Source organism: Ictalurus punctatus, chromosome 12 (assembly GCF_001660625.3).
Source record: "Ictalurus punctatus breed USDA103 chromosome 12, Coco_2.0, whole genome shotgun sequence".
Taxonomy (NCBI): Eukaryota; Metazoa; Chordata; class Actinopteri; order Siluriformes; family Ictaluridae; genus Ictalurus; species Ictalurus punctatus.
In genome coordinates, this window is record NC_030427.2 from 26,607,073 (window position 1) to 26,635,055 (window position 27,983).

General features: G+C 42.4%; 2 protein-coding genes across 5 annotated transcripts; one reads left to right on the forward strand and one right to left on the reverse strand.

The window, feature by feature from the left end:
* Nucleotides 1-776: 776 nt before the first annotated feature.
* nelfe (negative elongation factor complex member E) lies at nucleotides 777-5,420 on the reverse strand. 3 transcript variants are annotated; one of them, XM_017481526.3, is made up of 11 exons: nucleotides 5,402-5,420; nucleotides 4,377-4,464; nucleotides 3,780-3,849; nucleotides 3,478-3,623; nucleotides 3,259-3,333; nucleotides 3,140-3,177; nucleotides 2,765-3,060; nucleotides 2,427-2,571; nucleotides 1,472-1,526; nucleotides 1,289-1,391; nucleotides 777-984 (listed from the first exon to the last, which is right to left on the reverse strand). In XM_017481526.3, exons 2-11 carry the CDS (start codon nucleotides 4,449-4,451, stop codon nucleotides 911-913), a joined length of 1,077 nt encoding a protein of 358 aa, XP_017337015.1. In that variant the 5' UTR covers nucleotides 4,452-4,464; nucleotides 5,402-5,420; the 3' UTR covers nucleotides 777-910. The 3 variants fall into 3 exon arrangements, with proteins under 3 accessions (XP_017337015.1, XP_017337016.1, XP_017337014.1); XM_017481527.3 differs by lacking the exon at nucleotides 5,402-5,420 and adding an exon at nucleotides 4,750-4,854 and having other exon boundaries at nucleotides 2,780-3,060; XM_017481525.3 differs by lacking the exon at nucleotides 5,402-5,420 and adding an exon at nucleotides 4,750-4,854.
* Nucleotides 5,393-27,979, forward strand: skic2 (SKI2 subunit of superkiller complex). 2 transcript variants are annotated; one of them, XM_017481520.3, is made up of 29 exons: nucleotides 5,393-5,499; nucleotides 6,022-6,143; nucleotides 7,292-7,413; nucleotides 7,573-7,690; nucleotides 8,270-8,384; nucleotides 8,787-8,861; nucleotides 8,994-9,047; nucleotides 9,144-9,301; nucleotides 9,587-9,751; nucleotides 10,891-11,036; nucleotides 11,318-11,464; nucleotides 11,588-11,672; nucleotides 11,875-11,981; nucleotides 12,177-12,323; nucleotides 13,371-13,467; nucleotides 13,674-13,886; nucleotides 14,658-14,768; nucleotides 15,703-15,814; nucleotides 18,264-18,382; nucleotides 19,327-19,458; nucleotides 20,210-20,347; nucleotides 20,571-20,675; nucleotides 20,793-20,928; nucleotides 21,023-21,149; nucleotides 21,237-21,447; nucleotides 23,036-23,146; nucleotides 23,976-24,194; nucleotides 25,519-25,659; nucleotides 26,716-27,979. In XM_017481520.3, exons 1-29 carry the CDS (start codon nucleotides 5,487-5,489, stop codon nucleotides 26,914-26,916), a joined length of 3,747 nt encoding a protein of 1,248 aa, XP_017337009.2. In that variant the 5' UTR covers nucleotides 5,393-5,486; the 3' UTR covers nucleotides 26,917-27,979. The 2 variants fall into 2 exon arrangements, with proteins under 2 accessions (XP_017337009.2, XP_017337007.2); XM_017481518.3 differs by having other exon boundaries at nucleotides 5,472-5,526.
* Nucleotides 27,980-27,983: the final 4 nt, after the last annotated feature.

The following is a 27,983-nucleotide window of genomic DNA, read 5'->3' on the forward strand; positions in this document are numbered from 1 at the left end:
GGACATAAAATTTAAATAGAAATAGATTTTAAAAACTCATTCTTTATTTTTATTTCCCCACATTTTATAATAATAATAATAATAATAATAAAGTCGGAGTAACACAAATGGAGCTATGGGAATTATGTTGTGATTAAAAAAATCAAAAATAAATCAAAGTAATTGAGTATTTTAGTATCTTCAAAGTGGACGCACTTTTCACCTAGAATATTCCAGAAATGTATTCTTGGGGAATTTCCCTGAGATGATTTTTAAACAGTATTAAAGGAGTTCACACCGACGCCGGACTCTTATCGGCTGCTTTTCGGAATATTTCCCTCCGAGTCGTCCGTTTAAATGAATATTTTTTGGTAAATAAAATGTTAGTTTTCTAATTGAAAGAAACGAATACGTCGGCACGATTATATTTTTGTCTACGACACCGATTTCACACGTTTAATCGCACCCCTTCAGATCGAAAGGCTTTTAAGATCATGAGAAACATTTCAGTCGAGTGTCCACAAACTTTTGACCGCTAGTATACGTGTGTAGCATTTTCGGTAAATTGCTGCGGTATAAGAAGATAGGCTGTAGGATGTACTGTTAAAGGGAAATGATCTCCTCCATCGTGGATTATTTTGCCAGAACAGCATGCCCTGTTAATTACTGAATCCTTGTCGTACGTCGGATGTGTTAGCAGATACGCGTCCCTCTTTACAAAGCCGTGTTAACTTTATTGAGCACGGTAATACCGAAACACACTGAAGCTGATTACTGTACAAACTATAAATACATCCTTTACACACTAAAGTATTTTAATGAACCGATTATGATTTGCATGAAATAAAAACAACAACAAGCAGAAAATCAACAGCAGTGCTGCATACAAATAAAATGAGAGTGTGTGTGTGTGTGTGTGTGTGAGAAATGCTCAAATGAAATCTTCACTGTAGACGACTTGATTCCGCTTGTCCCTGTACGAACCCTTGGCGCTGTTCTGCACAGCTGCAAAATAACAACAACAAAAAAAACAAGGCGAAAATAAACACAAGATTTGTTTGAAATGACAAAAGGTGACAAGTTGAAGAAGAAGAAGAAGAAGAAGAAACCCTGGTGGCTCTGTTATGTATTACTGGCGTATCGGCACAAAGTTCTTCTCTATCTGATAATGAAACTTTTCCATCACGATGGGCGTGGCTTCTTCTACAATTCCCTTCTTCTAAGGGTCAGTGAATGGTTGCTAGGATGGTTTTTCCTTTAATTAGTGTAGCTAATTAGTGAACCTCTGGTGCACGTCGGTGTTACTCACCCAGAGAACCCCAGACGGATTTCCCCGTAGCTGCATCCAGCATGGGCTGCTTCCTAGCGATGCTGACTTTGATCGTGACGTCACCCACGGCGGTGTTGTTCAGCTAAAATCGGAGAACCGCATTAGCATTTTGTAACGAACGTTAATAAAAGCATGTCCAAGTGCTGGGATTTTGACGCTGACCTCTACTACAGCCTGATCTGCTGACTCCATCTTCTCAAAGGTGACGAACGCGCAGCTTGGAGAGAGGGGAGAAAAAAAAAAAAAAAACACCCAAGAATTCACACTGAGGTCATACACACATTTGTGATTCTGTAAAGAAAATGCCTTCCCGAGGTGCAAATGAACTCGGAAGCTTGCTTGGTAACTTCGGGTCATGTCGCTAAACGTGCTGAGAGAGTTCGGTGTCAGTAAGTTTAAAAGAAAAAAAAAAAGTGTTGCTAAGAAATGGCTTCACCTCCTGTTTTAGCAATTTTGAGGTCAGATTTGTTTACATGGTCTGGACGAAACTGTCCCCATGATCAAAAATCCCAGAAACATGGTTTGTTCTGGCTGAGCTCATGATGATGTGATGTAAAATTTTGTGACAACTGGACAACATTTGTAGAAGTAGTAAAAAAAAAAAAAAAAAATGACAATCTCGGTATCCACTGAACTCCGCATAAGCCAAGGAATCTGAAGTTATTGTAATAGCGTTTCCAAATTTGCTCTGGCGGTGGTGCTACGGTGTTTGAGTGACGTACACCAAAATGACTCTGCAGGTTGCTGAGACTGTCGTCTATCACTGTGCCAAATTTCCTAAAAAGTGTGCAAAGCCTTCTATGGGCTGCCATAGACTCCCTTGTGGAAGAAGAAGAAGAAGCAGGCAGCATACAATTCCAGTAGGATGCTTGGCCCCCTAATAATAATAAGAAAACATCTACAGTTCCAACAGTGTGTCTATGCGCACCTTTGGTGCTTGGCCCCCTAATAATAATAATAATAATAATAATAATAAGCAGAAAACATCTACTGTTCCAACAGTACCTTTGATGCTTGGGCCCCTAAACAGAAGAAATCTGCAGTGCCATGCTACAGGCTTCAAAAAATGTTCTCTTGCATTGTCACAGAGCTTTACCAGGTTAAATCTCATTCGTACTTGCGTGGAGAGTCCATGGACAGGTCGATGATGGTGCCATGCTGAGAGAAAGCTGTACGCAGGCTCTCTTCCACCATGCCTGCACCGTAAACGTACACCGTGTTTCCTTTCCTCATGCCTCGCCGTTCCGGGTACGAGTCTGTACCTGAATTAGGACGGGAGCCTTCATTGGAGCAAACTCAATATAACTCAGAAGGAAAGAAAATTCCACACAACACATTAATTAAAAAAATAAAAGGTTTGCTAATGATTAAAGTAAACAAAAGACTATTCTGTATCATTATTATTAATGCAATCTGTTACAAATTCTTTAGTATAACTATTACGGTGTTATTGACCATTATGGGATTTACGTCTGAAGGGTCCGTCTCGGTCTCGCTCTCGGTCTCGTTCTCGCTCTCGGTCTCGTTCGCGGTCTCTGTCTCTTTCCCTGTCCCGCTCCCGGTCTCGCTCTCGGTCTCGGCTCCTGTCTCGGGTCCTCTCTCGTTCCCGCTCTCTGTCTCGGCCACGCTCTCGCTCCCTGTCTCGCTCCCTGTCTCGTTCCAGATCCCTGTCCCGGTCGCGCTCGAAATCCCGGTTAGATGCTCCGCCACCTTCGTCCTCGTCACGTGGGCGTTCAGCCGGGCCGACAAAGCTGCAGCAGGAAGCGAAGATCAATTTTAGTATCACAACATGCCCAACTAACTTCCACACAGAGTGTCGTTTAAACTTACTTGTCATACAGAGCCTTTCTGTGGGTTCTTTTGGCCGACTGTAAAAGGGAAAAGTCGATTCGTTTACATACACGAGTTTAGATGACAACGCTGTGTAGCGAGATTAAAATCAACCTGACCTCAGAAAGCTCCTCGTCTGTAGAGACGCTTCTCTGAAATGGCAGGAATGCTGGAACTGGACCTTTCTCAGGATCCTAAGGTTAAAAAAAATAATAATAATGCTTGGAGTAGAAATACATGAGGTAAAATGCTGCGAGACATGCAGCTAGATGAAACTGTATGTGTTGACGAGATAAAAACAGGAACGAGACGACTTCAGCAGCATGGTGGTTTCTTACCTTTAATTTACCCTCAAGTGTTCGCGATCGCTTGAACCCCGAGTTCTTGTTCTCCGATTTGATGGCACTTATGGCGCCAGATTTGATGAGCATCTTGGCCTGCTCGGTGGCCGTCGCTGTGTCCACCACAGGCTGATCCGACAAGGCTTCGGAGAAACAGAGCACAACCAGACATTCGAATCAGGGCAAGGAAATGAGGTGTGATATAAATCATAAAGTAACATTTGCTCACTGCGACTATGACTTTCGTACTGATTCATGCTCAGGTTCATTTTACAGCCAGGAATGAAAAAGTGACTCACTGCGTTTAAGTCCAGTCTGACTCGTCTGATTGCTGGAGCTCTGTTTCTTAAGCGCAAGCAGGGCTTTTTTCTGCCGTGAAAGAAAACAAAGTTTTTTTGTTGTTTGTTTATTTTGCGCATTTATCTGCTTGTCTAAAACTGCCTAAATACTCAGACCCAGATTAACACTGACCCATGATCCAGAGCTAGAATCAGGGCCGTTAGCTGGACTGTTAATCATCCGGGGCTGAGCCCAGATTCTTCTCTGTTTAAAAACATACTTCTAAATAGACTGTTTCCATGCATTGTTTCCAGCTCAGCTAGTAGCGTAGAGTTTAGCTCCTACAGTGCCATGCAAGGTACATTATCTTTACTTATGAAACCGAATTAAAGTTCAAATAATCCCACAGGTCCACAAGTGCATGTTGGTCAAGGTGTACATCCATTTCTATAGCATTATTTCACCTAGATTGGATTTTACTCGGATCTAATCTCCTCCTATTAAAGCACAACCCCATAAAACTACGTGTCTAGATAAAATAATAGAGCTGTTTATAATGTGATTCCACATGAACGTTGGACACCTTCCCATGCTGCAACACCTGCATGCATTTCTACCTTTTTCTTTAATTTGGCGTATTTCTTCTGCAGCGTTTCCTCCTCCTCTGTCAGTGAGTTTGGAAACAGCGCCATGTTCCAGTCAGGGCTGCAGGGAGGGGTAAAATATAGAGTTAGTTATTTTTAACCATCACAACAAACTGAACTAACCCACAGTTAATACTTTAGCAAGCTAGTGAGCTGTGAGAAGTGTTTTCGGTTGTGAGCTAGCGCGGGAACACTGCGGAATTTTGGGCTACGTTTTAATTCAAAAACAAACAAAAAGTTAAACTTTTTTTATGTTTTAGCTGTTAATATATATTTTTGCACTGGTTGCTACAAATATTATACTGCAAAAGACTGTACTTAAAACATATACATAAATGTTTGTTACTTCAAATCTCTCCTGGACGCAGGATTGGGAATCGCACTGTTTGAACGTCATTCGACGCATAGATATGACGTAATCTGTTGTCGTTTGTTCATACTAGTCATAGTGAGCGGAATCGGTTTGCTACTACGCGGTTAATCTGGTTTTAATAAATGCTGGTTTTAATAAATATTATAACGTTTAAAATGGCGTCCCTGGGTTTTTTTTCTTTATTTATTTTTTTTAAAAAAAAACAGGTGCTGTGTGTGTTTTAATTTTAATTTGAATCAAAATAATTCATAATTAAACATGAGACAGAGCACTGTGTTTGCTGAGTTTGGTTTGGTGTGTGAAATAATGAACTCTTGTTTTAACTCTTTATTCTGTGGCATAGTGTGCACCTTAGTAAAAGTCTACTTTTGTTTATAATTAGCTTTATTTTTTTTAAATAGTCTTCTCTTTATTTTTTATTTTAGAAATATGTACAGTGTGAATGAAAAGCATGTTTTTGTTTAAAGTGTTAAAAAAAACTCTTGTTGAATACATGTAAGCTATTATTATTATTATTATTATTATTATTATTATTATTATTATTATTATTATTATTATTGATAGTAGTAGTAGTAGAAGAAGAAGAAGAATTAATATTAGTATTAGTATTTGCATGTTAACGTACTTTGAAAACGAACTTCCTGGGCTCACTTCCTGTTCGTGCGTCGTTTGTTTTCTGCAACTTCAGTGACTGAGAGCAGCAGTTTGGGATGGAGAAGATAGGTGAGTTAGCAAGAGACACATTTGAGTGTATGTTGAATATATTATATATTTTTCTTTAATTCGAGTAATATGTAAAAATATATATATATATTTATATAATAATTATAACAGCGGGGTTCATTTTAAAATGGCTAAGAAAAATGACAGCCAGCTGATTGAATCCCAAATGGATTCCGGTTCCCTGTGTATGTGCACTAGGTAGGGTGTGAGGGAATGGGATTATGCACCCTATGTAGTGCACTCAGTGTGTGAGAGGAAGTCATTTGGGATTCTGTACACGGTTAGCTAACTTGGCTAGCGTGAATAATTCATTGTGAGTGTTGTGTGTTTTGTAGGTAGTGTGTGTTTGTTTTTGTTGTTGTGCTAAAAATTTCTGCCAGATTTAGCAAGAAGGTTGAGAGATTTAATTTAGGGTTCATTTTAGCATGGCTTCCTAGTGCAGCCTGCCTCCATTTCCTTATTGTGTGTGTGTGTGTGTGTGTGTGTGTGTGTGTGTGTGTGTGTGTGTGTGTGTGTGTATAGACTTGCCAGCCCCTGGTCCTGATGATCTTCCCCTGGCCCTGCTGGAGATGGGCTGTTCAGGGAGGTTTGAGTTCCTCACACACCCACAGCCCAGACACACACCCTTCCCTGCACAGAGCACGGTGAGAAAACCCCCAAACCTGATGCTTTTCACATTCACTCATCAGGAGGTCACTTTGATTCACTTACAGATCATGCCATCTTAAACGGTCCAATGACTGCGAAGTTGTTTGATAACCTCTTATGTATTGGCATTGCAAAACCACCAGGTTTATTATTATTATTATTATTATTATTATTATTATTATTATTATTTCATTTTACAGCTCAGAAGTGACTGCGTTTATCACAGAAGAAACAACACCACAGCTCTGTTTGACACTGTACATTTGTAAAACACCCACCTGAACACTGTACTTCCATATTCCTATAAAAATCTATTCACGCATACCCGCTGTACATCTGCACCAGTATGATAGATCTGGCTGGTTCTTCAAATCTGTCCCTCGAGAGCTACTGTCCTGCAGAGTTCACCTCCACCCGCAAACTCTCGGGTTTTTACAGAAGAATCCTACTGTAGAGGACTTATTTCTGTCAAAATTTCAGGTTCGTATCTGGTCCCCTACCAGAGATATTCAACCTGAAAGTGAGGGGGAAAACCTAAAAAAAATTAAGACTGAGACTCAAACCCCTCCCATTAAAAATTGTCCTAAAAGTGGAACTGTCAGCAATCTCTTGAGCATTACATTTAGACTTAAATTCTAAATGTTTAATGTTCTCTCTCTCTCTCTCTCTCTCTCTATATATATATATATATATATATATATATATATATATATAACACATTATAGCACCCTCCACTAATATTGGCACCCTTGGTAAATATGAGTAAAGAAGGCTGTGGAAAAATTGTCTTTATAGTTTAACATTTTGATCTTTTGTTAAAAAAATCCACTGCTCTCATGGATATCAAACAATTGTAAACACAACACAGGTTTATCCAAAAAAATATATCTTTGTTAAATATAGGTGTGCAACAATGATTGGCTTTTTTTTAACAGCTCTGAGTCTTCTCCTATAATTCCTGATGAGGTTGGAGGGTCTTATTCGTTACAGGGTGTTACAGCGGCAGCTCGGCAGTGTTAGCGTTTGAATCCCAGACCTTCTGATCAGTAACCCAGAATCTTAACCACTGACACACCTCTGCCTCTTTTATTCCTTGGAGATCCTTAAAGAGTTTCTGGGATTCATGGTTCTTTTGTTCTTTCAGCTTCCTCATGGGCTTCCTCCATTCAGTCTGGACCTGAAGATGGAGGTAGAGAAACGTTTCCTGCGGGATCCCGCGTGGATGCCCATACATGATACAACAGACGCCTTCCAGAAGTTTCTTAAGTATGAATCCATATATCTTGATCATGCTCTTAGATGGGGAAAAAAAAAAAAAACATGCATAAGCCTGTACATCCTAGATTCAGATCTACTTAAATATGCATCAGGATTGAAATTATATATTTATTTATTTGTTTGTTTTATTTTTTTTTAATCTCTCAGACTGACTAAAAAGGACAGACAAGTGGACTCACTGTTGCAGTGTTCGTTGTCTCCTCTGCACTCGGGCCTGTCTGTAGTGAGAGATCCCACCACTGGCATGCTGTTGGATTTCACAGAGGTAAAACAAAACGTGTCCACATTAACCCTTATGCTCAGCTCACACCTAATGTATAATCATATACTAGATATACAGCGTGTCCCAAAAGTCTCCGTACATACGGGACTATGTTTGCCAGCACCGCGTCGGTTGTTCCTTCGTCAGCGGGTGTTCGTGGGCGTCCCCTTCTCGGTCGGTCCGCATCACGTCCAGTCTTTTTGAAGTCCATCGCAACCTCGCAACAGCTTCCCGATCCAGCCATGAAAACGATTTCCGTATGTTCATCTTTTGTCAGATGCATTCTTAACTTCTATCTGCCAAAAAAAAACCTAATATAAATAAAGTATGAAACATTTTGGAATTTAAAAAAAAAAAGTGTTAATCGCCCCTATGTATGGAGTCTTTTGGGACCCCCTGTAATGCGCACGCACACACACACACCCAAGTATGGAGAGGAATTGTTGTATCGCTGATAATTCAGGAATACAATGCTCCGGACTTTATAGTTATATTTTTCTGAAACTAAAGAGGTGGATTTGATGCTTCAAATCCATATTAGTATTGGTATTTAGTACTGATATGTTTCTCTCACCGTCGAAGGTGTTACTGGAGCACACCGGCTTGTCGGCGAAGAACTCTTTATCCATGCAACGGCAGCCTGGACCTCCATCTGAGAGCCTGAGAGGCAGCAACACCAACTACCCCTTCCTACCAGGTATTTCGTTCTGTGAACATGATCTTCAGGTAGGTCAGTTAGACCTCAGAAAAGGGCTTGGACGTAATCACTCCATATGTTTAATATAGTTACATTGACATTTATTCATTTAGCAGATGCTATTATCCAAAGCGACTTACATACATACAGGTGCATCTAAATAAAATTAGAATGTCGTGGAAAAGTTTGTTTTTTTCCGTAATTTCGTTTAAAAAAAGTGGAACTTTCATATATTCTAGATTTATACTTTATTATTATGCGCGTATAAACACGCTGGTTGTAAATCGGGTTCGGGCCTTGCATGCGTTACGCGGATAAACCGACGAGGAGCTTCTGATGATCAGTGATTTTTGTTGCTTGTCAGCAGCTCGTGTAAATGCAGAGCTTCTGTTCTCTCCTCAGGTGGTATGGAGGAGCTGACGTTAGAGCAGATAAAGGAAAAGTCCGAGTTGGAGGAGGACATTGACTTTGAGAATGGTGAAAGTTTTTCTTTGACACTGTACGGCTTTGCAACATGGCTGTTCATCTTCAGTGCCTGTGTGCATTCTGTATAAGCACTTGTTCCAGGTAGGCGTGTGTATTTGATTTACGATCATCTCCCTTGTCTAGATTTACTGACGGTGCCTCCGGGGCTGAAAACCGGCATGAACTTCAGTAACAAAGGTTTAATCCTAATCCTGAAGCTATTTTCTACACACACATGTACTACACCTCTTCCCTCTCTGACTTATCACTCTGTCTGCTCTCAAAATACTACAGAAGCCAAAACTACAAAAGGAGACGTGAACCTGCTGTCCCTGCTATCTACGTTTGATGATATAATCGAACCTGTGCCCGAGGAGAAAGAGAGAGGCTCAGGAAGTGCAGAGGAGTCCAAACTCCACAGAACGAACAGCCTCGAGGATCTGGGCATTAAGGTAAACAGTGAACGAATCGGTATTCGCTCTGACGAGTACGGAATAAAACACTTCCCAGTTAATGTGTGAACACGCTGAAGTCGATTATTTCACTATAACAGCATGTGCGGAAGTGTCCGGTTCCACTTTTTATCCATTTCCAGTTACATCGAACGTTGCGGGATGTCCGTGAAACATTCTGGCAGCTATAAACGGTCGTTCCCTTACCAACCTCGATTTTTATTTAATAGATATTTGATTTTTTCTCTCTCTCTCTCTCTCGCTCTCTCTCTTCGTCTCTTGCAGGACACGCTGCCATCTCCTGCTCCCGCTGCAGCTTCACCGAGCAAGACAGACGGAGGAATACAGAAAAGCAGGGAAGAGAAGAAGGAAAGGAAGTGGGCTGTGCCTGTGGACATCAAATCTCCATGTGAGGATTTCTACAAACGCATCCCCGATCCTGCTTTTAAGGTACAGATTATACCCCGTGTTTAGATTATTACCCCGTGTTTAGATTATTACCCCGTGTTAAGATTATTACCCCGTGTTTAGGTTTTTACCCCGTGTTTAAATAATTACCCCGTGTTTAGATTATTACCCCGTGTTTAGGTTTTTACCCCGTGTTTAGATTATTACCCCGTGTTTAGGTTTTTACCCCGTGTTTAAATAATTACCCCGTGTTTAGATTATTACCCCGTGTTTAGATTATTACCCCGTGTTTGGATTTTACCCCGTGTTTAGATTATTACCCCGTGTTTAGGTTATTACCCCGTGTTTAGATTATTACCCCGTGTTTAGATTATTACCCCGTGTTTAGGTTATTACCCCGTGTTTAGATTATTACCCCGTGTTTAGATTATTACCCCGTGTTTAGGTTATTACCCCGTGTTTGGATTTTACCCCGTGTTTAGGTTATTACCCCGTGTTTAGATTATTACCCCGTGTTTGGATTTTACCCCGTGTTTAGGTTATTACCCCGTGTTTGGATTTTACCCCGTGTTTAGATTATTACCCCGTGTTTAGGTTATTACCCCGTGTTTGGATTTTACCCCGTGTTTAGATTATTACCCCGTGTTTAGATTATTACCCCGTGTTTGGATTTTACCCCGTGTTTAGGTTATTACCCCGTGTTTAGATTATTACCCCGTGTTTAGGTTATTACCCCGTGTTTAGGTTATTACCCCGTGTTTAGGTTATTACCCCGTGTTTGGATTTTACCCCGTGTTTAGATTATTACCCCGTGTTTAGACCAATGATTTGTTCTTAAGACCATTTAAAAGCTTTAATACTTTTTGCCCATTTTTTTTGCCCTGGAGTGTAGGTTATTAATTATTTGATTCGGGATCACTCCTGAGTAATTTATTAAAGCTGTGCAGAAATATCATGTTGCATTTGTTGCATATTTCTTAGAAAAAATGTTTTGTGGTTGCGTTTTTGTTGGTTTTAGTAATATAATTCCATTATAACAGTGTACCATTTATATGGCTGTATCATCACAGCCCTTTAAAGTAGTAAAACAAATCACCAACAGGACAGACTAGGATAATGAATTATTTCTCTGTGTGTGTGTTTTGTTTGTGTGTGTGTGTGTGTGTGTGTGTGTGTTTCAGTATCCGTTTGAGCTGGACGTGTTTCAGAAGCAGGCTATCCTCAGGCTCGAGGCTCACGACTCGGTGTTTGTGGCTGCTCACACCTCGGCGGGCAAGACTGTGGTGGCCGAGTACGCCATAGCGCTCTCGCAAAAACACATGACCAGGTGTGTGTGTGTTGAATCTGTACATAAAAACCCATTTTATCGTAACCTATTTTACCCATCTTTACCAAGGATGTCAATAATTTTGGAGCTGTGTGTGTAATTTTGGAGCCGTGTGAGTGAACTGTACATACAAACCCCCACCCCCGAATTTACATTTGGATAAAAGGGATCAGTAATAATGGGAAAAATGTGTGATTTATTAAATTATGAGGCATTTGGGGGAAATCTAAATGATGATGATGATGATGATGATGTCCTCCAAAACCCATCTTCCCTTTCAGAACCATCTACACGTCCCCCATTAAAGCTTTGTCCAATCAGAAATTCCGCGACTTTAAGAACACATTTGGTGACGTCGGGCTTTTGACTGGAGATGTTCAGCTAAACCCTGAGGCCTCCTGTCTCATCATGACCACTGAAATATTGAGGTAATCATGTGACCACGAACATTCATTAACATTCTGCGGTATAAGAGGAGAATGAACTTTTCATAACCCTGCCTCTCTCTCTCTCTCTCTCTCTCTCTCTCTCTCTCTGTCTGTGTCTCTCAGGTCTATGTTGTATAACGGATCAGAGGTCATTCGGGACCTGGAGTGGGTAATATTCGACGAGGTTCATTACATCAATGATGCAGAGGTGAGAAGTGCTTCAATTTGTACGCTGGATTGCCGTGTTTTGTATTTATTAGTGTAGTCTGGTTTACTTTTTGTCCTGTTAGTGTTGCCAGATAGAGTTTAAAAAAAAAAAAAAAAAAAAGTCTTTTAGTTTCAGAGACTATGGTCATTAAATGCTTCTGATGAGTCATTCTCAGTCTCTTTCCGTTTTCTCTCCGTTTCAGCGGGGGGTTGTGTGGGAGGAAGTGCTCATCATGCTGCCTGAACATGTTGGCATTATTTTGCTCAGTGCTACAGTGCCCAATGCAGTGGAGTTCAGCGAATGGATCGGGTACGTCATCTGATGCTTTCCCCCGTCACCCATATCGACGCTGTGTGTTAGGAGAGCACGTCTTACAAAGGATTTAGCCATTAGATATTCCTTTAACATGGATACAAATTGCTGCCACCTTTAAACGTTCATTTATTGACTTGCTTACTTAATTTATAAAAATGATAGAAAATACTTATTCTCCTCCCCTGCCAGGCGTATCAAGAAGAGGCCGATCTACGTGGTCAGTACGGTGAAGAGGCCGGTGCCACTTGAGCACTTCCTCTACACAGGGAACAGCACCAAGACCCAGAAAGAGCTCTTCCTCCTGCTGGATGCTACTGGAGCTTTCCTCACCAAAGGGTAAAGCTAAGAGACTCGTCTTCATAAGATGGAGTGGATTTTGTAGAATAGGGCAAGACAGTAGGACAGCAGAAAAAAGCACAAATTTTTCAGAAGGACTTGAAAAGAAGTGTGCAGTGGTGATGATTTGTAGAGGACTACAGATGGTGGGTTTTACCGATAAGTAAACGGGCGGTACCTACCTGCCGATAACCGATTAATCAACCGATAGTTTTGAAAATTGATACTGAATGAAAACAGAACACACAAGGTCAAATATTTCTGAACTTTATTACCAAAATAAACAGTTCTGAGTGTACCGTGAACATGCACTGTACTTTTAAAAAAAATTATTATTAGATGAAGTAAATATATAAATATTAATACGTATTAGCTATTAATAAATATTACATTTCAATAAAAGATATAAATCCGAACTGAACCTAAATGTAACGCTCCAAATAACAAATAAATATAGAGATGTCCAAAATGAATTAAAAAAAAAAAACAAACACTTCGAATAACACGACAAAATTAGTCAGCGATGGTTTTTATTTCGCCTCTAGAGGCCGCTGTCGTACTGAATAATGACGGCAGTAATCGGTATCAGTGCCGATTAATCGGCATAACTGATCGGTCCTGGGTATGCTGTTAGTCAGGTCTTAAAACAAACCAAGACCTGTTTTTCTCCTTCTAGTGTTTTCCGCTAGGCGTGTCGTGCTAGTAGTTATGGTAGGGTTAACGTTACGTTGAAAACCCCAAAGTTGTTTAATGCTGCGTGTTTTCAGCATTTAAACACTGCTCTAAAGACTTAATCATTAGGAGCTACGGGTAGACAGCCGAGCTCAGAGACCACAGTAACACTCGCAGGACAAAAACTCAACTAGCTCTAACAGGGTTTCTGAACGTGGCTTGTATATGATTATGATTATGACAAACATACATGCGATCAATAGAGAATCTTAATATATTCTCTAAGCGGACAGAATTTAAGGGTTGTTCGGTTTATACCAGGTGATTTTATCGTCCGGGAAATACGGTAAGAAGCCGCCATGTTTGTGCGTTTAGGTACTACGCAGCTGTGGAGGCTAAAAAGGAGCGCACCAGTAAACATGCCCAGTCTTTTGGTACGAAGAAGGCATCACAGAACACCACACCAAATCAGGTCTGTTCTTTTATTATTTTTTTTAATAATAAAGATTTTAGAGTACACGTTTAAAGTTAAACCTTTTGATGCGGAAGAGTCTTTCAAGTAGCTTTTATATGTTGGTGTCAAAATGGAGGATGTCATGAATGCACATACTGTATGTTCGCACTTATATTGTGTGTGAGTGTGTGTATATGACGTAAAAGCATGTGTATCCGTATCAGGACCGGGCCATATGGCAGACGCTGCTCAACTTCCTGTCAGAGAGGCAGCAGACTCCGGTGGTGGCGTTCACCTTCTCGCGCACACGCTGTGACGACAACGCTCGCTCGCTCACCTCTCTGGACCTGACCAGCTCGGTGGAGAAGAACGAGATCCACTCCTTCTTCCATAAGAGTCTGAGCAGGCTGAGAGGAGGAGACCGACAGCTCCCTCAGGTACAACAACACCCACGATCGCTCAGGGTTTCTGTTGAGCGCTCTAAACGTCAGTAAACCCTGCAGCGCTACCGAGAATTCATTTCGCTCCACTGCATCAACACACAAAGACACGCTGAATATTTTTTGCCTGCTAAGTGTTCTCTCATTTCTCGAAGGTGATGCATCTAGGCAGGTTGTCATGCTTCCACCTGGATTAAAACATTCTCGCCCAATAGAGGTCGACCGATAGTGGGTTTTAACCCTGCTGAATATATTTTACGCTTCATATCCTCTTACTTCAGGATCAGACAAGGCATGCGGAGCACTAAGCTGCTCAGAGGTGCGTGTCTGAATCCGCGTAATTAACCTCACATGTTTTTACAGCCAGTGCTTGGTTTAATAGACCGTGCTGGAGATATAGCGATAACAAAGTGGGGGGAAATCCAGCCAAGCAAACCTTGGGTTAAGAAGTGATAGTTCTGAGGTTCATTGTATGCGAGTCAGAAGCTAGAATTCTGCAGAAGACGAGGAAGTGAAAGGGTAACGGCTTGCCGTGCTGCACCTGGGGGTTTATTTGTAATTTGGTTTTTACTATCATTAGTTTAAGTTTTTTTTACAAGGGGGAAAATTTAAATGCGTCTTATTTTATATTCAAGACACGTTAATATCCTTCTTCATACGCTGTATTTGGGTGGGGGGGAACGGGGGGTATATATGGACCCTATGATTTTTGTCAGAGCCGTAGATTCTGATACTAGGCACATAAATGATGATGTTTTTGGTTCTCAGGTCCTGCTGATGAGGGACTTGCTGAAGAGAGGCGTTGCCGTGCACCACAGCGGCATCCTGCCGATCCTGAAGGAGGTCATCGAAATGCTTTTCTCTAGAGGCCTTGTAAAAGTGCGTCTTAAAACTTTGTTTGCTATACGTGTTGTTTCCGTGTACGCCTTATGACCGCATCCAGCGGTTTAAATATGTCCGATTTAAAACACGTCTCTGTGAGAAATTCAAAAGTATTTATTTTACTTTTAAGAATCCAAAAATGACGTCAAATGATTGTTCCATTGTGTGCTCTTTTAACTCAACTTTATGCCTAAAAAAAAAAAAAAAAGAAGTTTCAGCTGGTGTATTAAACATGTAACAGGCACGTTACTGTTTCTCATGCCACAGCACCGTAGATCAAAAGGTTTTTAAGATCATGAGAAACATTTCAGTCGAGCGTCCACAAACTTTGGACCAGTTGCGTAAGATTAATAATAAATGGACGAAGGAAACTACACACTCTAGCATGTTTCGCTGACGTTCCACAACGTTAAATGTAACTGTAAATGGATAAAAAATTATGATGGTTATCGTCAATGGCAGAGAGGAATAAAACACTACAGGACATGTTGATTTAGGCAAATAATCAACTTTGTGCTTCGTGGTGGTGGAAGTAATCTTATGTCATATCAGACTGCATCACCCCCCTAACCCCCCCCCCTTTACAGCACCCCTCCACGTGTTTTTTTTATTTTTTTTTTCTTCCTTATATAATGTATAAGAGCTAATGAGGTTCCATCATGATGCATGCCTTCTGTTCTTACGAGGACGGGCTGGAGGCATTTTGCAGTTTTTAATGAGACTTTTGAACGAGTTTTACTTCTCTCTAATGCCATTATTATGTGGAACTTTAATATCAAGTAATTCCACAAGGCTTGTTGATTTGCACATTACAAAACCCACTGGGGATTAGCTGTAACTAGCACTGCGATAAATGTGATTCAGTAATCACACAGTGCATGCAGATGATCACAGTGATGTTTCTCTCTTGCTTTCTCGCTCTCTCGTGCAGGTTCTATTCGCCACCGAAACGTTTGCGATGGGTGTGAACATGCCGGCCAGGACCGTGGTGTTCGACAGCATCCGCAAACACGATGGAACTGGATTCAGAAACCTTCATCCTGGTAAAAAAAAAACAACAAAAAAAACCAACCTTTTTATAATTTGCCCTCGTCATTTCTTTGTACTACTCTCCTGCTGGACCTACAGTCGGACCTACAGTCTAGAATTATTGGCACCCTTGGTTACGAGCGGTCGGGGGTGGGACGGGTGGTTGTTCTTGTTAATTAGGTCAATCTCCCACTGAAAACATGACCGAACTCGAACCTGTTAATTGAAGTAAATTTATTTGAAGAAAATAGGCAGCCCCAAATGTAAAATTTTGAACATGTCACTATTATTGTCACCCCTGCATTTAGAACTTTGAGCAAGGTCCTTTTGCCAACATAACCAGTGAGTCTATGATGCTTGACGAGATTGGAGAATAGCGAATGAGAAATCGGTACAATACAGATTCTTTCCAGATGCTCCAGCGTCTTCAGTCTTGTGAACTGTCTTTTTCAGCGAACTCAACAGGTTTAGGCTTGATGAATTAACCACGAAGACATTTTATCATAACCTTTTCCCCCACCAATAAGGGTGCCAATAATTCTGGAGCTGTGTGTGTGTGAGAGAGAGAGAGAGAGAAAATTCCATGCCTGCCAGGCTGTTCCTGTTTTTCATGACTATTCCTGATGACAATAATTAAGGAAGACTGAATTGATGCTCATTAGTGTTAGTAATTGCACAGATCACAGTGAATGGGCAACACAATTACGTGTGTACAAGAGAGATGTCTAATGTACATTCTCTTCATTGAAAGCTTTGTGAAATACTACAGGAGGCCTTTGATGTGCCTCTGTGTTTGTGCCGAGTGGGCGTAATCGCTTCGCATAGATGAGTGTAATGGCTTTGCACATCGTGATCAGTGAGAGGAAGAACATTGGAAATGACACATAGTTTAGCATTTAAACTAAAATGAGTTGAGATTAAATAATTGGATAAATAAATGAGAAAATGTGAGGTAGTCATAAGCTGAACATTACATGTCCAAATCTTATTACTAGAATTATTATTATTGAGTAACGTATTGGTATTTGATGTTAAGCGAGAGAGAGGGGTGGGAGTCTGTCACTGATGGAGGGATGTGTTTTTAATTCTGAGATCATCTGTGCAGCTTGATGCATGATCAACAACAGGACTAAATGCAAAGAGGCCACACCTCCTTCACTGTGATTGACAAGAACAGAGGCCACGCCTCCTTCACTGTGACTGACAGACGCAGAGGCCATGCCTCCTCCTTCGCTGTGACTGACGGAGGCTGAGCCTCCTCTGGTGTGACTGACAGAGGCCGCGCCTCCTTCGCTGTGACTGACAGACGTGGAGGCCACGCCTCTTTCACTGTGACTGATCTTCCCCAGAAGCCATGACTGTGTCTGAATAGCCCCAATACCCTACTATAAAGTAGGCGGAAAGCAGTATGCCAAAGAAGTAGTATGTTCGAATTTTCATAAGACAGTACCTGAGAAATTACCAGATGATTCTGCAGTATGGAACCAATGGACTCTCTAGACACTGTGCTATCCAATAAAGCAAAGGGACTGGTGCGGAACAGCTGCCAGAATCAAAAATGACGGAAGGCAGCGCATCGGGGCATCAGTAGGTACCGAATCGAAAGCAGTAGGTACCGAATCGAAAGCAGTAGGTACCGAATCGAAAGCAGTAGGTACTGAATCGAAAGCAGTAGGTACCGAATCGAAAGCAGTAGGTACCGAATCGAATGCAGTAGGTACTGAATCGAAAGCAGTAGGTACTGAGTCGAAAGCAGTAGGTACCGAATCGAAAGCAGTAGGTACCGAATCGAATGCAGTAGGTAGTGAATCGAATGCAGTAGGTACCGAACCGAAAGCAGTAGGTACCGAACCGAAAGCAGTAGGTACTGAACCAAAAGCAGTAGGTACCGAACCGAAAGCAGTAGGTACCGAACCGAAAGCAGTAGGTACCGAATCGAAAGCAGTAGGTAGTGAATCGAAAGCAGTAGGTACCGAATCGAAAGCAGTAGGTAGTGAATCGAAAGCAGTAGGTAGTGAATCGAAAGCAGTAGGTACCGAACCGAAAGCAGTAGGTACCGAACCGAAAGCAGTAGGTACCGAATCGAATGCAGTAGGTACCGAATCGAAAGCAGTAGGTACCGAATCGAATGCAGTAGGTACCGAATCGAAAGCAGTAGGTACTGTCCCAGTCTCTAGTGAAGTGGCCCCACCTACTTCAATAGGACACAGAAGCCATACCTCCTTTGTAGGAATTGACAGGGACAGAGGCCACGCCTCCTTCACTGTGACTGACTGACTGACCCAGAGGCCATGCCTCCTTTGTATCAATTCAATCCTGATCCTGTCACAACCTTTGCCTGAAAGAAAGAAAAGTAAACGCTAAACTAAGCCTGAAGTTAATTAATACGCAGTCAGAAAGATTTTGTGTGTGTGTGTGTGTGTGTGTGTGTGTGTGTGTGTGTGTGTGTGTTCTCATCTTCAGGTGAGTACATACAGATGGCGGGGAGAGCAGGCAGAAGAGGCCTGGATGCTACAGGCACGGTCATCATCCTCTGCAAGACTGGAGTTCACGAAATGGCGGACCTGCACACCATGATGCTGGTGGGTTCTGACACCGAGCGCACCTCCATTTTATTATTCACCGATTTTCATCTCCTCTTTAGAAGACGTTGCCCGGGGCATTTATTTGGTTTGATATAGCTGTTCACTTCCAGATTAGTGCTGTAAAGAATCAGACGTTTGAATCGGAAACAATTCCCAGCAGCTATAAACAGATGATCTCTTTAAGAGGATCTCTCTCTCTCTTCAAGTTAAGACGGAAAATGCAGATCATCACACTACAGAGAAAGCGTAAGCTTCCCTGAACCGAATCGTATCTGTGCGGAACTGAATCGTATCACATCGTCAGCGAATTGCAGCGTGTTGAATGTTTTTGTATCGTATCGTATACCGTGTATGGAGACGTGTACCGTATCGCCTGAAAGGTCTCATCACTGTTCCAGGTCTGTGAGTAGTGACGTGTTGGTGATTTTTTTTTTTCTTTCTAAAGTGGAATTGCAGGTGGTGAAAAAAAAAAAGGGTTGTCATAGCAATCAGGATCCATTGATACGAAGTGTGTTGTGGATTTTATTGATGAATTTTTTTTACACGTGCCGTTTGTGTTACATAAGAAGGGTTTTAAAACGTGAGTGCCTGCGTGGTGTGTGTGTGTGTGTGGGGGGGGGGTTTAGGGGATCCTATCTGGCTCTTCTCTGAATGTTAATCGGCGCCGTGGCGATGGGGGTCGTGCCGACCCGCTGCTCCATGGCAACAGCATCACCCTGATGGACTGAGAGATGTAATTACTCACAGCGGGACGGGAAGAGAGCTGCGATCTCCATCAAACCCATTTGACTTATTTTTTCACGTTCCTCAAAAAAGAACGAGCTGATGAAAATCGAGTTGTTTTTTTTTTCCTTTTTGACTTTATCTTCTCGGCTGTTGGATCATATCTGTCTTTGATTTGACCCGTTTGCAGTCTAACCCGATTCTCCGCGTTTCCTCAGGGAAAGCCGACGTTGCTGCAGTCCCAGTTCAGGCTGACTTACACCATGATCCTCAACCTGCTGCGAGTCGAGGCCCTCCGAGTCACCGACATGATGCGCAGGAGCTTCTCCGAGAACCACAGGGACACGCAGGTGGATACGTTTCCCAGCAGCACCTGCTCTTCAAAGATCTTTATTAAAATACCTGAAGTTTATCTGTACTTGGTTGTTTGTTTGTTTGTTTGTTTTAAACAGAGCATTAAATACAGGAAATACAATAAGGTGAAAATAATATATCGACTGTTGGAGAGTGAGCGCGGTATAAAAAGAATTCAAATCAGTTTTGACGGTTTTGTTCTATGTCCTGAAAAAAGAAAAAGAAAAGAAGCTCAATCTTTCAAACCCTTTCTGGTTTCTGCTAAGGTGAATTCGGTTGGACTGACCTGAGGGTTTTTTCTCTCTCAGATTTCTAGGAAAGATATGTAGCAGATGTAAGATGTAACATTTTGGCAAATTATCTCTGCAAATTTTCTGCCTTTGCATGCTGTCTCTCTCTCTATCTCTGTTTCTCTGTCTCTCTCTCTCTCTCTCTCTCTCTCTCTCTCTCTCCCTCTCTCTCTCCAGTTCAGTTCAGTTCAACAGGGCTTTATTGGCATGAATGTTAGAAATTACGTTGTTGCCAAAGCAAATAGTGCAGGTAGATTCAATTAAAAGTTACACAAATAAACAAAGTTAAACCGACCAAAAAAACCATCTCACTGTCTCTCTCGCTCTCTTGTATCTATCTCTATCTCACTGTCTCAATCTCTGGTTCTCAACATTTATCTCTGTCTCTCTCTCTCTCACTGTCTCCCTCTCTCAATCTCTCTCTATCTCTCTCTCTCTGTGTGTCTCTCTCTTTCAGACTAATGAGAGGAGGATATCCGAGTTGAAAAGTGAGCTTTCCTCTCTCCCACCTCTTGACACAGAGGGTCAGTTATCTGATCTGCTCTCATATTACCACACTTTGACAGAGCTACGCATTACAACAGAAGCCCTGCAGGTACGTGAACGAACACACACACACACGATCACAGACGCACACCATCACAGGCCTACACATGCTGTGCATAATATATGACGCCTCTGTAATCCCATAAACTAATACTTCTATACTGAGGTACATACTGAAGACTATTTATGTAAAAAAAAAAAAAAAGCACTTTTTTTTTTTTTTTTTTTGTACAAATGAGTTAAGAATAAGTTTTCCACGCCCACTGTCTCAGCAAGCAGTGATGGAGTCGGTGAACGGAATGAAGGCCTTGTCAGTGGGACGGGTCGTCCTGGTCAACAACGCTCAGCACTTCAACGCCCTGGCTGTCCTCTTACAGGTCTGTGTGTGAAGGCGTTTATATTTGTCTGTGTATATATATTTTTCATTGCCACAGCTCGAGAGCTCTTTAGCCGAGTTTGTTTAATGGACGTGTCTGCCATTCTGCCGCCCTCAGGTGTCCACTGACTCGGTGAATCGGACGTTCACTGCCCTCATCATTTGTGAGAAAGGCAACGAAGAAGCAGCAGGACCCGTTCAGAACAACCGGGTGTTCACACACCTTCACGACACCAGCCTTTTCACCCCAGAGGGTCAGTCTCGTACACGTCACCAACTCGAAATGGCTACTGTAAGAAAAAGACAAGATAAATTGTCCTCGTTGTTGACGTGTTTGTGTGTGTTTAGGTCCCTGCAGTCACACGGTGCAGAAGCTGAAGCCGCAGGACATTTCTGCAATCACAGTTAAGACCCTGAAAGTCATCCCAGAGAGGATTATCGATAACTATAACAAGAGACAACAGCCCCGCTTCAGGTGGACGAATGCATCTGTTTTGTGTCCGCTTGCACTTATTTCACGTTCTCAGATCATTAAAGTGAACTTTCCCGCTTTTCCCGCCAGACTGGATCCACCTGGTCAAGCCATTTCCACTGCAACTCAGGAGCTCCTGCGATTGGCCGAGGCCAACCAGAACGGCATCGCGACCCTCGACCCCGTGAATGACCTCCACCTGAAGGGTGTGGATGTGGTGGAGGGTGTGATGAGGCAGCGAGTCCTTCAGGACAGCCTCAAAGACTTCCACTGCACCCACTCACCCACCTTCACAGAGCAGGTATGTCTTGCTTTGTTCTTCCCTCACCTGTGCCTATGTTTACCTGTCTCACTCATTCTTGCCTGTCTACCAGCTGAGCGTCTGGTGAAAGACCACGTCAGGGCCATGGCACCAAAAGTTTGGGGTTCTTCTTGTTCTCTTGCTCCTTCTTTAAATCTTGGATTAAGTTTTTTCAGTCAATACTGTCATCTTATTAGGGGGCCAAGCACCGAAGGTGTGTAAGCACCCTATTGTTATTCTATGTTTTCTTCTTCATCTGGCTAGGGTTTCTATGGCAGCCCATAGAACTGTCTGGTAAAAAATTTGGCACACTGATTGGGGAAGGTCTAAGGAAGATTCTGACCAAATTTGGGCCAAAAGCTACCAATATTTTATGGCCACCATCAGGTCAAATTTTGGCCTAATTTAGAAGTACATTTTTTTTTGTCATAAATTTGTACCATGCGTCAAAAAAGTAAACCCGGGCATCCCTGGATTCCCTTGGTTGAGACGAGACGCACCCTATGACGTCCTTTTCCGCCATCTTGGATTTAGTGAAAAATGTTTTTTCGCTGTTCCTCCTACAAATTTTGTTCAATCATCACCAAATTTGGTGATCACACATCATCTTCAGACTAAGCCTAAATTTTGAATAGTCCAAACGGTTTGCCCCCATAATGGGCCAACGAGTCTGACTGCGAAGCTGGCAAACAGGAAGTGAGGCTGCATCTCAGCAATGACAGGCATTAGCAGGTATCTTCAGGACCATGACCTGAGGCTATACAACAAATTTCGTAACAGCACCAGCTACACCTGTAACGCACTGGCAAATGCAAAAAAAACAAAAACCAGGATGTGATTGTGTATCTCAGCAATGCGTCTACGCATAGTCATGAAATTTGATAATTATCTTCAGTACCATACCATGAATGTTTCCAAGAAGGTTCGTGACTGCACCACCTTGTGGTCAAGAACTGTATGAGCTTTTATTTTTTTTCCCCCATGTATCATTTGAAGAATCTGTGCTAAATTCACAGGTGTTTTTACTATAATTCCCTGGAGTTTGCCGGCGTGAACGAACGACAAGATCTGAAATTAAAGTGTACTTCCTGATGACCATCTTGGATTTTGTTAAGGGTCTTTTCACTACTCCTCCTACAAATTTTATTCTTTCATTTTTTATCCTTTTCATTAATACTAACGTTTTTACGTCCTTATTCGTAATTCTAAAAATCGCGTGGTTGTTTGTACACCTCACGTTGATTCACAAAAAAAAAATCAGAAGCATCTACTTACTATTAGTTACTTATACACAATCCTAAGTGCGTTCTTTCAAGCTGCTGCACATCTTTGTGTGGTATTAAAAACCGAATTATAATAGCTAATCCTTCTGGCCCCGGCTGCCATCCCTTCAGTCTCGGTGCATAAGAGGCTAATGTCTCATATGCTCCTGTTAATGTCATCCAGACTCCAGCGTTGGAGGAATGAGATTAAACTCATCTCCTGCCACTAATTTGAATTTACTCGGAGAAACGCGTCTGCGTGAGTGATTAACGACTGAGTGGATCGTCTAACAGCGGCTCCTTTTTTTTTTTTTTTTTGTCCTCAGTTTGCACGTGTGCAGGAGCGGATGAAACTGCAGGAAGAGCTGGACAAACTGCTGTACTTGATCTCGGATCAGTCACTGACTCTGCTGCCTGAGTACCACCAGAGGATTAAGGTCAGTGCCCGCTACGCTACCCGGCTATTACCGCTGCTTTCCTGATCGCTTCCCAAAGACATAGTGGCACATAGTAGAGCAGTTAGACTGTCTGTAATACGGAGGATGGAGTTTGATCAGTATAGTGAGAAATGTATTCTTATGAGTTACATAAATGTCATCCTCCTATATAAAGAAAACAGTGACATTTTGTAGTTAGTAAAACACTTTGGGGAGTGCTACTGGAGGAAAATAATCAGTGACTGAGGAGTGTGATGCGCCCGGACAGGAAGTGTCAATGTTACAGCCCTGAAGCTGATGTCTCAAACTGGTTTATTCCTCTTATACCACAGAGACTGGTCAATACTAACAATCTGACATGGTGAATGGAGTTTTATCTCTTCAATGCCCTCACCTCCTTTCTCTCTCTCTCTCTCTCTCTCTCTCAGTTGTTCCTAGATCTGAAAATCGATTCATGAAGAATGAAAGTCTTTTCATTCAGATCAGCTGTGTTATATTTCACTGTGACGTGCCTGCTTTATATGGAAGAATTGATTTTCTATCAATTATGTGTGAGTTTTCATGGCACTTCAGTGGGGAAAATAGTGTAGCATTTCTTCTCCCCTAATTGCTCTCTGTGTAGAGAAGAACTCTAGAGAAGTCTTCTCGCTGCGTAAGTCTCAGAACCTAAAAAGGTGGAAAATTGGTCTTTTTGTTTAGAAGTGTTCTAATTACGGAAACAAGCGATGGTACTTTTCCTTGTCGCGTATTTTCCGGAAGCGCAGTAGCACGGTGTAGTGTTGTATAACGGTTGTGTGATGTGAATATATTTCGGTGATCTGATCCACAGGTCCTGGAGGCTCTGAACTACATCGACGGTAGCGGAGCGGTGCAGCTGAAGGGTCGAGTGGCATGTCAGATCAGCAGTCATGAGCTCCTTCTCACAGAGCTGCTGTTTGAGAACACGCTGAGTCCTCTGGCCCCGGAGGAGAGCGCCGCCCTGCTGTCCTGCCTCGTGTTCACACAGAACACTCAGATAGAACCGCACATCCCCAACACAATCCAAGAGGTATTGCACAGGAACGCGTGTGTGTGTGTGTGTGCGCATTCTTGTAACACTGCTGATGTTCAATTTGCTATAGAAGTGTAGCAGGGTCCAGTGATTACAGCCTTCTGGAAGTTTCTCTCCCGTTCATTACCTTTGGCGGTATTGCCGAATGAAGAGATCTATGCTTCAGAACACACTGTCAGCCGGGGGAGGACACAAAAAATGTTAAAGAGCTTTAATTAATGTGTAATTTATGTATTTTATCGGGACATGCGTTAAAGGTGTGGATCAGGACTGTGATCCTGTGGGACCCAACAAAAACACTCGCACAGGCAGGTGGTTTTTACTCATGCAGGTGAGCTCGGACGTTTAGCGTGAAGCTCGCAGGACAAAGAAAAAACATATTTATTAACACAGTAGTGCTTCGGCATGTCCGGTAGCTCACACAATACAAAATAGTGGAGACATTGTTAGAGTCTCAACATTGGTAAAGTCTGATTCCACATGTGCAGTTGTCCAGTTATCCAGAAACGTTGGCAATATACAGTGTGATCTTCAAAATATCATATAACAAAACAAAATACTGAAACTGCCATTTAAATTGATATAACGTGAATGAGAAATCCGTCTATCCATCCATCCATCTCCCATACCTGATCATATCCCAAGGGACTCTGGGAACAAGGCGAGGGACACCCTAGACGGGATGCCAAAACTTCGCAGGGCATAATCGCACACACATTCACACACTAGAGGGGCCAATCAGCCTGCAGCGCATGTCTTTTGGACTGGGGGAGGAAACCGGAGTACCCGGAGGGATTTGAACCCCCAATCCTGGAGGTGTGAGGCGACAGTGCTATCCGCTAAGCCACCGTGCTCCACGTAATGAGAAATCGGTTCAGTTATCCACCGGTTTCTCATGTGACACGGAATTTTAAAAAATGTTCATTCGAGTACACTGCCAGTCTGTGTAATCAGAGTGCTTACTGACTCACTGCTGCCAGAGTGCAGTTGCTGGAACTGGCTGCTTCTGCTCCAAGCCTCCAGGAAGGGCAACACACCTGCTGAGCTCCACACACACACACACACACACACACACACACACACATGCTTGTTCATGTTCCAGAGCTGTTTAACAACACTGATAGAAGACAAGTTTTAAAGAGGGCCTGAAATAGTGATGAAAGGAAAGCGGTGTGTGTGTGAATGATTTATAGCATACGGGAGCGCCTCTGAAGGAAGGAGCAGAAGAGAATCGAGTAGAGACACGGATGCTCAATGACCTTGAGTTTTAATAACTTGAGCGATAACATCCCGACTGTTTGTCTCGTCTCCCCTCAAACAGGCGATCGATCGGGTGCTGGGCGTGGCTCAGCGTATCGGGGAGCTACAGCGCGACTGCGGCCTCGCTCAGACCACCGAAGACTTCGTGTCCCAGCTTAAGTTTGGCCTGACTGAGGTGGTGTACTGCTGGGCCAGAGGAATGGTGAGCACTGACCCAAAAACCCACACCGCTCGTCGCTGAGAGAACACTGGCCTCGTTTCCATGAGGATTTTTGCGAGGGTGTTTTTAAAAAAAAAAAATTTATTTTTTTTTTATAGGAATTTAACGGTGTGTTAAATAAGGAGTGCTGTTTTAGGAAAATAATCAATGACCGGCCTGGTGTGGTGAAACGGAGTGGCTGTTAACACACCGAAGTTGATTATTTTCCAATATCTCAGCACATCCTGCTTTTAATGTTGCGGAACGTCTGTGAAACGAGTCAGTTCCTGTTATCACTTACCGTATAGCAGCTATAAATAGTCTCTCAAATTCTCTCGGAAGTCCTTTTTCCTCTCTCTCTCTCTCTCTCTCTCTCTCTCTCTCTCAGTTAATAAGATAAAAAACGCAGCTTGTCTTGTTACCAAGAAGACCTAACGCACAAAATCCTCTGTTCTGAAGATGTTAGCATGGCGGAGACTCCTTCCATAAATGTAAAATCATTCATTTTGACATCTCCTTACGGAAAACCTACCGGATCACTGATTAGATTAGACATGTTTCTCTGATATAAATACCAACACATTTTTAATCTGTGTATCGTTCGGTTTAGATCAGGAGTGTCCAGTGTTATCCGGAAAGGGCCGGTGTGGGTGCAGGTTTTCATTGCAGCCAATCATAAGCCTGTGGAAAGCCATGATCAGCTGATTAAACAGGTGGAATCAGGTGTGGCTCCTGATTGGTTGGACTGAAAACCTGCACCCACACCGGCCCTTTCCATATAAGATCGGACACCCCTGTTTTAGATCACAAGTTCCCGAATCGCACCGGCCGCCGTATCGATTATTTTCCTCCAACAGTACACCGAGGCGTCTTTTTATGTTCTTTACTTGCTGTATATTATCACCTATCATCTGTGTACCATCACAGTTCTTTATCATGATAGATCACCACGCTTGTGGAGATATCAAACTGGAACACATTAACAGGTATAAACAGTGCATTGCATTACAGTAGTAAATCAGAGCGTGATGTGTGTGTGTGTGTGTGTGTGTGTGACAGCCCTTTGCGGAGATCGCCCAGCTGACAGACGTGCAGGAAGGGACGGTGGTGCGCTGCATTCAGAGACTGGACGAAGTCCTGAAGGAGGTTAGACAAGCGGCCCGAATCGTAGGTGATTCGGTTTTGGGCAGCAAGATGGAGAGAGCATCGCTGGCCATTCGCAGAGACATTGTCTTCACGGCGTCTCTTTACACGCACTGAGCGAGTGCGTGCTTCAGGGATGGCTGTGTGTGTGTGTTTACATAAAGATCCACATGCACTGTTGAAGGAGAAACGGAGAAAAGAAGAAAATCGTTTTCCATCTGTACTTATTAAAGATGGCACCTCAGAGCAACGAAGACAGCTGAAGATGAAGACTAAATCCATATGATTACAGGTTTGAAGTGGGTCCAGACATGTTTACATTTTGTATGTGTCTGTCTGTGATAGAGTAACGCAGTGATGTCTGATGAATTGGAAGTCAAAGACAAAGCCGGTCATGGCCTGTAATTTATTGTACAGTATTAAAACCCACTGTATCTAAAAGGAGCGATTAGTCCTCTCCACAGCACTACATGTCAACTCTAGTAAAACGAATACAGCTAGGTGACGGGGCTCCTAATGAACATTACACGGACTGTCTTATAAAGTGAAATCTCACTTTAAAAAAATAAATAAATAAAAAAAAGACAGTGATTTAAGGATGCAACTGAAATTGATTATTCATGAATTTACAGCACACGATATTCTCTGTCATGACAGTGCAGTAGAAATTGCTCTTAAGCCTTCTAAACTAGCACTTTCTCTGATCACGTAGCAGCTTTTCACAGAACGCCCTGCAACACAAATCCATCGGTGTAGCGTAACGTTACGCTCGGATCGATTTCGCAATTCCTCGTCGTCACACTTTACTTCCATACCTAGTACACCGTCACACTCCTAATAATCATGTTATTCATCATCGTTTTTTTTTTTTTCTTTCGTACAGCAATATTCTTGGCCGGCGAAACAGTCCGAGACGTGCTAGCTCGTCTCTGTCAACATCAATATGCATTTAGATGAGCTGTATTATAATTGTCAGATCACAGATGCATGTAGTGTGCATGTTTGCTGACTCCCCCCGCTTTCGGCAGAGATTCTTTTCTGAAATTGAAATCTTTTTTTTTTTTTTGAAAGCAGCTGTAACCCACTAATGTTCCTAGACAGTATATCGGCGAGCTAACGTGACTTCACTCAATACTAGACAAGTTAATTTCAATAAACCTTTTACAAGAATACACATGAATTGT